This window comes from Typopeltis vanoorti, chromosome 7 (assembly GCF_054136105.1).
Source record: "Typopeltis vanoorti isolate ZY-2024b chromosome 7, IOZ_Tvanoo_1.0, whole genome shotgun sequence".
Lineage (NCBI taxonomy): Eukaryota > Metazoa > Arthropoda > Arachnida > Uropygi > Thelyphonidae > Typopeltis > Typopeltis vanoorti.
Window position 1 is genome coordinate 17,001,223 of NC_143555.1, and position 14,968 is coordinate 17,016,190.

Below are 14,968 nucleotides of genomic sequence, written 5' to 3' on the forward strand. Positions count from 1 at the left end.
ACATTAAATAAATTTTAACATTTAAGAATATATCATAATTTAAAGATTACCTTATTTTCTCTAAGTATTCTGGAGTATTTTGATTTGCCATATTGGATGGACTAATGTGAAGCTTAAAATCAGGACCAAAATATTCAAAATAATCATTATAAGGTAGTTCTGCAAAGAAAGAAAGTTATTTTTTATTTTATTTTTTATAACATTCTGGATGCTTTATAAAACACTGATAGATATGTATGATATATAATAATCAATCTGCATTTTAAAGTCAAACAACTTTTTTCATCCCATTCACAAGATGGGGGCCAATAATACCATTATTTTCCAAAAATGAATTTATAAAATTTACTTTATCAATATGCAATATCAACAGTGTATTGAGTGGGCACACTACTAACTATGGCACATGTACTAGTGAAACCATTACTAGGTAAAGAGTTTACTGCTTTTAGAATGCATAAGTAACCAAAAATAACAGAATTTCCATATTTGGATATTACACAATATATATAACCAAAGCATGAAATGAATTATATAAACAGACATAAATTAGATGTGAATATGTAGCATGTTGAAGTTGAAAAGAGAAAAGTTACACACACATATATAAACAGAGAGTGAGAGAAAGCATAAACAGAAAAAAAAAAAAAAAAATAGCAAAATGAAAGCAGATCATCAGAGAGACGATGCAGGAATTACAAAAAAGTTGAGAGGCATTTAAATGATCATAGGGAAAAAAGGAAAATTAATCTGCAAAATAAGAAACAATAAAGCATGGAAACAGGTAAGTCAGGAAGTAATAGAAACCAGGTAAGTGTTTGTAAAAAGAAAGATGTTAATTGGTATGGTGACTATAATAAAACATGCTATTGATGAGCGAGTAATAACTTCGAGTTATTACTCGCTCATCAATAGCGAGTTTTCCTGGAGCGAAAATTAAGAATATAAAGGAAGTAAACAAGATCATAATTGTAGTAGGTACTAACGACTTAACTAGAGATATTGGAAGTTTATTTTGCACTTGGTTAGACTATAATAAATTCAGTTTAATCCTTTATCCAAGTGTAAGCAAACAAAGTTTCACCTGAAAATATCTTCAGGACTGAGGTAAGGTGGTACATCCCTTGGCAAATCGTAGCAAAGGTGGACCAAGCTCTTCGCTCCTTGTCTCAGTATCTCCCATAATGCAAAGCACATCTCCTTGCGGACAAGTATACTGCCATGGATTAAGGGAATGGCCACTACTCAGATCGGTTTCGACCTTTATTGAGGTCTGGGTAGTGGCCCTTCCCTTAATGCATGTCTACAAGGAGATGTGCTTTGCATTATGGGAGATACTGAAACAAGGAGTGATGAGAGCTTTGTCCACCTTTGCTATGAGTTGCCAAGGGATGTACCATCTTACCTCAGTCCTGAAGATATTTTCAGGCGCAAACTTTGTTTGCTTACACTTGGATAAAGGATTAAACTAAATTTATTATTAACGAGAAATAAGTTCAGTATGAGAGAGGACATGAAAGGATTCTTGGAAGAGGCGAGAAAATGAAAATTGTCAGTACAGTCATACCCCGACTTATGCGAATTTGGAGTTATGCGGTTTCTCATATGTACGTATTCCCGTCCCGCTTCATGCCTCACCACTAGTCGTATCTTTCAGGCGCCGGCCGCATTCGCCAGTGTCTCACATGCTGCGAACAAGCACTGACGTGTTTCGTGCGGCCTCCATTCAAACACGATTTTTATAGTCTACAAACCTTGCGAATGTTTAATGTTATGTTCTTGATAAAAATTTTTCACATAAAAAATAATAATGTCATCCAAAAGAAGCAAGTCTGATTCTCCTACAGCTAGCAAGAAAAGAAAAACATTGACTTTGGAAACAAAACTCAACATTATTAAGGATTTTGAAGGCGGAATGAAAATTTGTGAGCTAGCAAATGTTGGATTCTGAATGAAGAGAAATTAAAGTTATTGGTATTTCTTTCAGAATCTAACATGATCTTCCATAACATAAGCAGGACTTTTAAATATTGTTTATTGTTTGCCTCTTGCTTAAACTGTATTACTCATATAACTGCTCTGTATTTTGTCAGTTATTAATTAATTATATAATTTTAGGATATGTCATAATAATGAAAGGACTCTGTAGTAAATGCCATTTATTTTATTACTTTATAATTCTTATAATTATTCCTTCAATAATATTATAAGAAATTGTATGTACGTAACTTTATAAGCCTTATGTGAACTGTAATATGTTTTTTTTTTGTTATTGTGAATGAAGGTTAAGGTAAATTTAAGTAACTATAATATTTTTTTTTATTAATTTTCAATACCAGTATGTAAAGCGAGAGTATACAGGGGATCAGTAGATCAAAAGCATTCATGATAGTGCGGTGAAGAGAGAGATGGGGGGGGGGGGGGGAAGCACTCACGACAGTGCAGAGAGGCGGGAAGCAGGGAGCACTCATGGCAGCATGGAGTAAAATAAGAGGCTGTAGTAATAGGAATTAGTTGCTCTAATTAGATTAAAAAGAGATAGCTTATTAGCAGCACGGAGTAAAGTAAGAGGCTGTAGTAATAGGAATTAGGTGCTGTAATTAGATTAAGAAGAAATGAGGAGATAGCTATTTAGCAACACAGAGTAAAGTAAGAGGCTATAATAATAGGAATTAAGTGCTGTAATTAGACGAAGGATCGGGATGTAAATTGGCAACTCCAAATATTGATAAGGAATTCTAACGTTATGACGAATTCCAGAGCTTTTAAGGAAGATTAGTGAAAAGCTGATTTTATTCAAGGTAGTAAATGAGGAACAAGTGAATTTTCTAGTGAAAGTGTGTCTACATTTGTGATGTGCAGAGATTAATGATTAAGTTAGTTTAAAGAAGATTACTTTTGAATGTATAGCTCTAGTGTGATAGTTAACTAAAGTTTTAAGTGTGCCTCAGTGAATACCACGAGCAAAGGATGTATCCGGTAAGAACTGTCCAATTTTATATTACTTCAGTGCAGAGATATATGTGTAATTCCTCCTCTTATTCTCCACATTAACTATAACGTTTTTTGCTGAAATAAGCCGGAGTATGAAGTATGAGAGTGTATACTCATGAAGCAGTTGTTGCCACCATTAATGTATTGAGACTTTACTGACTGTGTGATAATAGTAAAATTTGTTACTAAGAGATTTTGTGATATTGAACTCTATTAAAAGTTATTTTAATATTGTAAAAGCTATAAATCTGATAGCAGAATGCCCATAGACCGAATTTGTAAGATATTATGACCAGTTAAGCTAAGACATTTATATTATCTTGTTCTCAGAATTGAGTTTATATGTATAATATATTACTCAGAATTAAATGTTTTGTTTTGATAATTTTAAAATTGTGTTTGCCTGAATCTCTTTTACTGCACCGTTCATGAAATTATTGGACCTAGTTGGAGCTTCAAAAATAAGAGATAAACTCGGTCTACGTAAGAAATAATATTGATATAAAATCAGTTGATGTTTGGTTTCACTACATTTCATTAGACTAATCTAGATATGGAGTGGCACAGTCTAAAAATATAAATTTCTCTATATTTAAATTAGTAATCAACCAGCAACTTATTACTTGTTTAAGAACAGAGTTAATACATGATGGCGGATCAAAAACAAGGAAGTACGATCCAACACAAAGAAGTTCGATCTACAGGAATCCACAGTAAGAACAATCATAAAAGAAAGGTTTACAGATTATCGATGACACAGATTCTAACGAGGAATGAATTGTAGCCACAAGGCAAGGAATAAAAAAATCATTAGCTTGTTATGAAGAAATTCTGCATGACAAGATAAAGACATTATGCCGTCAGACGAATCTATTAGATTTTATGAAACCATCGACATCGAAATAACTTTCTTTTTTTATTTACGAAAAACTACAATTATGATTATATTTCTTAAAAAATATGTGTTTTTGTAAACCTTTGGTCACAATTGTATGTTTGTATATATAAATTACATGCAAAATTATACCACGAGTTACACGAATTCGACTTATGCGTTTTTTGTTGGTGTCACCTACCGTGTAACTTTGGGGTTTTACTATATTTTACCTCGATATGATAAAAAAACTAATCAAGAAGAAAGGCTATGATGGCAAACAATTCGATGCATAGGCTGGATAGAAGGAATTGGTGGGTGTTTTTGAATGTGTGGATTGAGTTTGTGGGAAGATTGGATTTGTAAAAGTGGGAAAGCCTACACCTAGATGTGTTTGGTATCAGAAGTCAACAAAAACTATTAACTGGTACAAGACCTAACACAGAGTCACAGAAACTAAATTATAAAGGGAGGAATGGTGAGAATGTGTGTGTGTGTGTAAGAGCGACAATGTTATATAACTGTGTTAATGACAGGAATGGACTTAGTCACAGAAATGTTGACGAGGAGAGAACGATTTCGGCTTTGTGTTCGTGTAGTTTGGACCCATCAAAACGTGTGCAAAGATGTCTTCATTTATAAGGCATTAGAGAAGAACAGAGATCTGCAAGTTGTCCAACCGTGTCAGCAGACAAGACCATACAAAAGAACAAACAGGAAGATTATTATGTGTGTACACAAATGCTAGGAGTATCAGAAACAAAGGGATACAGTTTGTTGCCTTAGTCAATATGTTGCGACCTCAGATTGTAGGTATTAGTGAGACCTGGCTATCAGAATCAGACATACTAACTGGTATCGAGTGTAAAGGGTACAGTATTTATAGGAAGGATAGATGGGATAGGAGAGGGGGGGGGAAGCATGCTGCTAATGATATCGGAAAAATTGAATCCTGCCAGAGTTGAGACCTATGATTGTAGTACTACTACTAACAGTATTTCATTGACAGTGAGTTTGAAGCCATCTGATGTGAGGTGGAATCTAACGAGATCAATTACATAGTGATGTGCTGTTATAGACCTGGTGGATCGGTTGCTAGTGATGAAGAAATGCATCACCAAATAGAAAAGATGAGCGTGTAAAGAGTAATCATATGGGAGACTTTAATTGTCCAACTATTGATTGGGTAGCATCTCATGAGAAGCATGAAGCCGCATTTATTGAGCTGTTGCAGGACAATTTCCTCAAGTGGCATTGCAACACAAGGAACTCGAGGTCAAAGAATGTTAGATTTGATTATAGTGTTAGAGGGCATTTCAGTTAAAGATGTAACTATTCTGCCTCCAGTTCATGGCAGTGATCATGCAGCAGTCACTTGAGAAGTGAAAGTTTATGAATGTTCCATTCAGAAAAGGTTACAACTGCTGAACTAGAAAGCAGGAAATTATGACCACCTGAGGAGTATAGTAAGTTCAATGGAATGGGATCGGTTGCTGGATGGGAAGAATAGCGATAGAGCATGGAAGCATTTAAACAATACTTAAATGATGCAATATCACGTGTCCCGAGAGTTCGAAGAATAAATAGGGTATGAGGCAAATGGATGTGTAATCTTATTAAGTGAGAGATTCATAAGAAAAGGATGATGTGGAAGGTATACAGTGTGCATAATGATGTCCATTACGAAAATTACAAGCAGCAGGCTAGAATAGTCATAACTGTTGTATGGAAAGCAAAGTCTGAGCATGAAAAAATCTGCCTCTGCGTGCTAAAGACAACCCACAAGAATTCTTTCGATATGCTGCCAGTAAAAGAAAAAATTATTATGAAGGAATAACTTCTAAATGCAGATGGCTTGAGGGTTACAGATGCAGAAGAGGTTGTTCAACTAATGATTGCCCATTTTGGAGACTGCAGACGCTATCAAGCAGGAGAAAGAGGGTTGATATGATTGAGACTTACAATTAAACGCAGGTGTATGATGACGAGGTATTAGAGCTGTTGCACAAACTGAATAAGAATTCATCAATACAAACTGATGGGATATCAGCACGTGTGCTAAAAGAGAACTTGAATTCAGCTGAACTGGATATTCCTTTGACCAGGCTGTTTATAATATGAGTCAGAACAGGGATTCCATTGCACAAGTGTGCAGTGGAATTACCAATGCATCCAACTATTGACCAATCTGTATCTCAACAGTGGTAGTGAAGATTTTGGAACAGCTGGTTAGGATGCGTATTCAGAAATGGGTTGACAGTGAATCTCTACTTTGCAATGAACAGCATGGGTTTACTAAGAAATGTCAAATTTTAGAAACTTGCTCATATTTTCTAATAATGTTTACCATTGAACTAGACATGGGGAAAGGATACAGCATGATACTTGTGGATTTGCTACGGTTTTTAAAAGAATACAGCATGCTAGACTGTTGCATAAATTGCAGAATATGAGTTTGGTTTATAGAATATTAGTGTGGTGGCTGACTGACAGATATCAAAAAGTGGTATACTGGGGATGCGAGTCTGCAAGATTTAAGGTAACCAATGGTGTACCACAAGGATCAGTGCTTGATCCACTGTTATTCAATCTGTACATTAATGATATTGGGAAGGATTTGACAAGCGACATACTGCTATTTGCTAATGATGCATAGATAGGTAGGATAATCAGGAATGCTGCTGATATGCAGTACCTGCAAAATGATTTGATTCGGTTGGAATTGTGGGCATATGAAAATGGATGTCAGTTCAATGTCAGTAAATGTAAAGTCATTCACTTCAGCATGATTAGATATCCAATGGCATATTATATTCATGGGATTATGCTAGAAGAAACTGATGAGGCTAGGGATCTTGGAGTGTTAGTAGATAGGAAGTTGAAGGTCAGGGGCCATGTAGCAAAGATTGCAAATACAACCCAAAAGATAATTGCAATGCTAAAACAAATGTTCACGTATAAAGATAAGGATGTCATTTTGCCTCTTTACAAGGCCTTGATAAGCCCTCACTTGGAATACAGGTATCCCTTGATATATGCAGTTAATTAATCCTCAATGGACACCGCATATAACAGGTCCTTATTCAATATTAACAATTAATGGGAATAATTATGATGAATCCTTTATACTACAGAAAAACCCTCAAAATCATGGGTCATCTTATATGGTGAGTATAAAAAGGGAAGCTTATTTTTGGATCAACATTTAGGTAGTTACAATACATCATTATATAAGAAAATGGGCAGTGTTTATAAACAAATCAGATTAATTTTTTGTTACATAAATTTATTTAAAATATTACAATAGATGTAAGTCTTAAAAAACAAATAATAATTATTAACCTCGATTTGTGATCTTTAAACAGTTTAAAGATCAACCACTAGATCTGTTCAAGCAGACATCTAGTGGTTGCAATATAGAAGTTAAACCACCTGGTATAACAGCAATTTTTGTGTTATTTTTTTCTAGAAGACTTTTAGTATTCTCAGTTAAATGACTACACCTGAAGGAAATTTTATCCTATGTTTAGTTTTACGTTTGAAGATGATCACTGGTTTTAACTTGGTTCCATCGGACAAACATGAAAACACAACCGTAAACCTTGTTTTTCATGAGCTGTACTTTGAATAAGCAGACTTTTATTGCATTTAGACTGCACTATTTTATTGCTTATCATATCAAAGCTCATAGGAGTTTCATCTATTTTGACAATAGAAATTTATGTTGTTGTCTCAACTGAATAATAAATTTATGGAAAGTGGTAAGTTTGTGGTAAAGATCTGCTGGTAGTTTTTAACGTTTTTAGCAATTTTCGTTTTTTGTCGTATTACCAGATTGTGTCGTTCATAAAATGATTACACCATCCTGAAGTAGCTTGAAATTCTATACTTTCATCCAGATTCAATCTTGACCATTTTAGTGCATATACTCTAATCATATTTCTTGTAACAAGATAACCATTTTGCCTTTGTTCGAATATCCATTCTGCAACATGATTTTCCAAGTTGCGACCATTGGGTGATCTCTGTTCTCACTGCACATTTTTTCTTTGGCAATTTTTTAAAAATATCTTCTTTCTTCCTCCATTCTCTTACCCTTCTTTTAAATTGAGCTTCATACTTTCTTCGTTCTGTTGCTGATTTCATGATTTTAAATGATAACAATTTTAATAATCCTAAAATTAAAAAAATGCAAAATTAATACAGTAGAACTCGGTTATAACGATCACAGTTACAGCGAATAATACATTTAATGAGTGATGCTTGGAATTTGGTGTCATCATCTACGATACAAAACTATTTTAAGAAAGCCGGTCTTGCGGAATACGAGTGCGAATCTGAAGAAGATGAAGAGGATGACTTACCGTTATCAGCATGGTTAAAAGCGTGAAACTTGAACAATTTTGAAACGTGCGCAGAGATTGATAATTTTATAGACATTGATAATCGCGTTGCAACTTCGGGTATACCGACAGACGCTGACATCTTAAAACAACCTCTCATACACCAGAAGAAGATAATAGTAGTAGTTACTCAAAGGAAAAAAATAGCAATGATGAGAAAATTGTTACCTGGTGTGAAGCAGAAAGTGCTTTACATATTTTAACAAGATTTATGGAATCGCGATCTGTAAGTTCAGACGACATATTCAAGCATCTTAGTGGTATAAAGAACAATTTCAAACGTATGAAATATGCGTCTTGTGCAAAGCACACTTGATAATTTTTAATGTAAAAATGTGAAGTTTTAAAAATAAATTTTTGTTCTTTATATGTATGTATGCACATATGTATTTATGTTATCCAATATACCTATGCTGAGAAAAAAATGAAAACATTTTTAATTTGCTCAAATTATGACCTTCTTGGATATAACGAATAACGGTTATTACGAACAAATATATGTGGTCCTGTGGAATTCGTTATAACCGAGTTCTACTGTAATTAATTAAAATTGGGCTAATCACTTTTAATTAGGATAATTCACGTAAATACTAAATCTATGCTATGAAAAAAATAATAACGGATATATATGCATAGATATAAAAATAACGGATATAACAACAATATACCTAATGTTGCATTAATACAAGAAAGAAGAAATTGTATATGTCGTCTTATACAACCAAATGAATAACTGTGATGAGATTTCCACATAGCATTTTAAAGAATGCAAAGAGCAGACCAGCACTTCTGCTAATGTCCAACACTCACCTTCCTATGGTGCACCATAGCTATCTATCTGGATACTGACGAGGATGGGCTGGCAATTTCAAATTTAGCCAACCAAACTGTATTCTTATTGGCTCAAACTATAATGAAAAATGACAGTGCAGCATGACAGAAATTCATGCCAGTGGTCACCATTTGGTTAAACACAGTCCCTGTTGTTTTCATATGAAGGAACCAAGGCAAACAAAAAAAAAAGTCAACTACTGCAACAAATCCCAACACAACATTAGCAGAGTTTAAAATTGGCATCATTAACATAAAAACAAATGAAAATCATAATAAAAAATTTTAAAAGATGAGTACATAAAAATAAATTAAACTAATAATAATAATTAAAAAACATTAAGAACAATTAATAGTAATCACTTCTCAAAACTTACAGATCACCAGACTTCCAGCACCTTTCAATTGACAATACCCAAATCTATAAATACAATGACATTTATCTTCATAGGATAACACTAACCTCAAATCTCTCTTGGTACAAACACATTACAAACAAGGAATCCTATGAATCCAAAAAGTTCAGTTTTCTTTTTCTGCTGAAGGCATTATTTCAACTCAAAACATGTTCAACTTTATCATCATCAATTTCCTGATATGTGCTACTGAGGGATGTTCAGGTTATTATGATAGCACTACATGAACAACTTTACATTATTATTAGTCTCCTATCAACAATTATCCTCCAGATTAGTCTATTACTTGTCAGCATTGAAATATTAGTCTCCTATCAACAATTATCCTCCAGATTAGTCTATTACTTGTCAGCATTGAAATATTGTCATATCTAACATTTCATTATTCTAAGGCATTTCTGACTGAATCAATCCACCTAGACCTTGGTATTCCTCTGGATCATTTTCCTGTCATCTTGGCATCAAACAGGTGTTTGATACCAAGACGACAGGCAATCTTTCCTTTCCCTTTCTATTTAAGTGACCATACCACTTCAGATTAGCCTTGCTCACACATCCTTCCTAATGTCTTCACTTTTAACATGATTAATGCCATCTGTTCAGTCCCCTAATTTTTCTAAGGACTTTCATATCTGTTTGATCAAATGCTTTACTTCTAACCCAAATCTCTGATCCATAACTAAAAACCGGTTTTGAACACTGTCTTGTATACTGCTAGTTTCGTGTTTTGGAATTTCTCTCTTATTTCATATAAATTTATTCACTGGCACCCTACCATACCAGATTTTCTTATTCTATTGTCAGAATAAGCAATTCTCTCTCTTTTTAAATGTGACTAGTCAGTATGTGCTTTGATGGCAATGCTCGCCTTATCTGACAGTCATACTCCAATTTAACTGACCACCTTCACTAAAAACTGTGCCTGATTGGCTGGAATATTTTACTTGTTTTGTGGACATCCTTTCAGAATGCAGCTAAAGTTTTCTATGCCCTGCCAAGTTTCGCAATTTTAGTCTTTTTATTGCTGATTTTCATGCCAAATTTGTTACTGCTCTTATTCAATTTAGTTAGAGAATTCTGGAGACTTGCACAGGATGTGGTTAGGAGTACAACATCACCTAGACAGCTAAGTTTGATATCTCCAATTCTAATATGAGACCTAATGCCACTTTCTTTCATAATGTGCTCCATATAAATGATGAATAAGAGTGGAGATAATGTGCTTCCATGCCTTACACCTGATTTTACCTCAAACCATCATCCTGTATTTCCTTCAATTCTAACTACTGATTGACAATTTATGTACAGATATGTGTTACTCTGTATATTCATTCACCCCATACGATTCAAGTGTTTTGAAAAGTTTTTCTGTGGGAAACTTGTCTTTTCTAGATCTACAAACCTTAAGTACAGATCCTTGTCATATTCCCATGATTTCTCAACTATTTGTCTTACATTGAAAATCGAATGTTGACATCTTCTAGCCTGAACCCAGCTTATTCTTCTCCACGTTTCTCTTCCACAATCTTTCTCAACCTGTTTTCAAGTATGCTTGCATAAATCTTACCTGAACAATTAGTAGAGAAATTCCTCTCTAACTCTCACATTGCTTTATCCCCTTTGTTATAGATGGTAGCTTTGACCAGACGCTCTGAATTATTCAGTGTAGCCACTGCAAAACTTCCATACTTGAGCATTTCTGGTCGAATATCATCTACTCCAGCTGCCTTTCCACATTTCAAGCTTTTTACAGCCTCAAGTACTGATATGTACTTCAATTTGCATTTCTCCTAAAAATTTTCTACTATAATTCTCAAACTTGTTTGAGAATTGACACTTTAACATTTAACAACAGTCTTTGAAAGTAATTACTTTAGACATCTAGGATTTCCTTATCTTCAGTTTTCATGTCACTTTTATCATCTTTCATTCCTTTTACAATACTCCCTCCTCCATTACTAAGCTTTCTCAATAGCTTCCAGAACATTTTCCCACCCTCCTGATATTTACTTTCTATATTCTTAACAAAGTCTTCCCACGACTTTTGTTGAGCTTCTTTTTTCAGCTTGAAAAATGGATATATAAAATATCTTCAACACTATCTCCCATTGTCATGAAGGGGAAGGGGTAAGGGATGTTAATTTAAAAATAAATAAATGAACAGTTATCTAACAGAAAACCACAAGGAATAACTAACTGTACTGCACTTCTCAGCTGCAGGTAATCTACTGAGCAGAACTAAACTTTCAGTTCTGCTGTGAATTTGCATGCCTTTAAGTTCCATGCAAATTTTAGCCGACGAGCATGTGCCAATGTATGCACTGCATAATCGCTGCTTGCCTTAAGCTGTTAAACATGCACATCTATGCATTGCCACACATACTGTGATTCCCTATGATTCATATAAGGAATTGCACTACTCTTCTCTTCATATATGACTAGTCAATGTGTGCTTTGATGGCAATGCTCGCCTTATCTGAATTACAATCATACTCAAAATGTCTTGATATTTGTAACAGTTCATGTCTATTTGTTTAAAGCAAATAACTGTTTAAAAATTATCTCTTCACGAATTTTTCGGGGAAATGGTATATGCCTAACATATCTTGAATATATACTCCTATTATCTACCAGAAAATTATGACAATAATGTCTACATTCATAGGTGGGAGTAGTAAAATATGCTAACACATTATGCTAGCTTAGGTGGCAGAGTAAAAAGCATATCTACACTCCAAACAGGCTGTGGATTTGACTCCAACAATGAACATGAATATTTGTGAACTGCCAAAATGGGAGATGAATTCCATCACACAGTAATAAGACCACTGCTCTACTTATTGAAGGCCTAAAATAGTTTTTAAAAGTTCCATGTTTCATCTGTAGGGAGAGGTTTCCAGGTTATGTAAATATATATATACAGTAAGATCTAATTAACAGGCCACTGGTTTATTGGGATAGTCATTTGTGACAAATCTTAAAAAAGAACAAAACCAAATTAAGAAAATTTGCCCGAGTTTTCTTCACTTATTTGGAACAGCGTGTAGTTTAATTGAGACAAGAGACTGTAGCACTTCAGATTACCACTCTGAGGTAATAGTTTGTAAATGGCTGGTTGGTTTAAGGTTTACTGGCACAAGGAAAACAAAGGTCATACTATGCAAAATCATACCATATTTACTTGAATATAACTCGCCCTTATGTATAATTCGCACCCTTGATTTTATTTACAAAAAAAAAAAAAAAAAAAAAAAATTAAAAACTTTCATATATACCTTGCACATGAAAAAAAGTTTAAACACATTCATGCTGGGGAAACAGTAACTTGCTCACCGTGATAAACAACATGCCTTCCCGAACAGCCATTATACTGCAGAGGCAAGAAAAACATCATCATCATCAAATTCCTGGTATATACCCTCAAGTGGTTTACTGGATATGATAGTACTACATGAAAAAAATTACATCATTACTAACTTCCTATCTACAATTGTCCTCCAAATCAGTCTGTTATTTGTCAAGACTCCAATATTATCAGATCTTATATTTCTATCTTCTAAGACACTTTTTACTGTATCAATCCACCTATGTGTTCCTCTGGGTCTTTTTCCTGCCAACCTGACAGAGAAAACTTGTTTTGCAAATCTTAACTCTCCAATTCTGTTTAAGTGACCATACCACCTGAGATTAGCTCTGATAATGCATTCCTGGATGCTGACAATGTCAAGTTCTTTTCTAACATTCTCGTTTTTAATATCATCATCATCATCATCAAATTCCTGCAATGTACCCTCAAGGGGTGTACAGGATATGACAGTACTACATGAAAAAATTACATCATTACTAACTTCCTATCTACAATTTTCCTCCAAATCAGTCTGTTACTTGTCAAGACTCCAACATTATCAGATCTTATATTTCTATCGTCTAAGGCACTTTGTACCATATCAATTCACCTATATCTTGGTCTTCCTCTGGGTCGTTTTCTTGCCAACCTGGCAGAGAACCCTTGTTTTGCTAATCTTTCCTCGCCCATTCTGTTTAGGTGACCATACCACCTGAGATTAGCTCTGCTAACGCATTCCTGGATGCTGACAATGTCAAATTATTTCCTAATATCCTCGTTTTTAATATGATATTGCCATTGATGCCATCTGTTTACACCTCTAATCTTTCTCAGGACTCATATGTGCGGTCTCTAGTCTTTGGTCAAGTGTTTTACTTCTGACCCAGCTCTCAGATCCATAAGTTAAAATTGGTTTGAACACTGTCTTGTATACAGCTAATTTAGTGTTCCGACTAATTTCTCTCTTATTCCATATGAATTTATTCGATTGACTTCCCACCATACCAGCTTTGCTGATTCTGTTGTCTATTTCTATATTTAATTTACCATCTTCAGTAAAAATTGTGCCTAAGTAGCTGAAATGTTTTACTTGTTCCACAGGCTCTCCATTCACAACACAGTTGACATTTTCAATGATTCTGCCTATTTTCATTGTCTTTGTCTTTTTATTACTGACCTTCATACCATATCTATTACAACAGTTATTCAATTTAGTCAGGAAAGATTACAGATTTGTAGCGGATTTATTTAGAAGTATAACATCATCCGCATAAAGCAAACAGCTGACATTAACATCTCCAATTTTGATATCAGGTTTAATACCACTTTCCTTCATAATGTGATCCATATAGATAATGAATAACAGAGGAGATAATGTACATCCTTGTCTCACACCAGATTTAACATTAAACCATCTTCCTGTACTTCCTTCAATTTTAACTGCTGACTTACAACTCAAATAAAGACTAAGTATTGCTTGATATAATGCCCCATTGACACCATATAACTGCAGCGTTTTGAATAGCTTCTCTCTTGGGACCTTGTCATATGCCTTTTCCAAATCGACAAAACTTAAATACAGATCTTTGTTATATTCCCATGCTTTCTCGACTATTTGTCGTAAAGTGAAGATCTGATCCTGACAGCCTCTATTTGGCCTGAATCCAGCTTGTTCTTCACCAAGCTTTTCTTCCACAATTCTTCTCAACCGTTTCCCAAGTATACTGGCATAGATCTTGCCAGGAACACTCAGTAGGGAAATAGCTCTGTAATTCTGACATTCAGTTTTATTTCCCTTTTTATATATGGGTACTATGAGAGCTCTACTCCAATCATCGGGAATTCGTTCCTCTGTCCAGGCTTTCTGAACTATGCAGTGCAGCCACTGTAAGACTTTCATACCACCATACTTCAGCATTTCTGGTCGAATATCATCTACTCCTGCTGCCTTTCCACATTTCAAGCCTTTGATGGCTTTTTCTACTTCAAGTATGGATATGTATTCCTAACTGCATGCCTCGTCAGTGTTTATCACTGTGCTATCATCACTGCTTGTTTCATTTAGCAGTTTTTCAAAGTACTTTAAGGATATCTTTTTCTCCAG

At 34.5% G+C, this 14,968-nt stretch overlaps 1 protein-coding gene across 2 annotated transcripts in view; it reads right to left on the bottom strand.

Moving 5' to 3' along the window:
* Window positions 1–14,968, bottom strand: part of HDAC1 (histone deacetylase 1) — a 229,221-nt gene that overhangs the window by 50,806 nt on the left and 163,447 nt on the right. For both annotated transcript variants that reach the window (XM_090395692.1, XM_090395694.1), the window contains exon 9: window positions 51–159. In XM_090395692.1, the coding sequence (XP_090251818.1) occupies window positions 51–159 (109 nt within the window). The remainder of the gene's footprint in view (window positions 1–50; window positions 160–14,968) is intronic.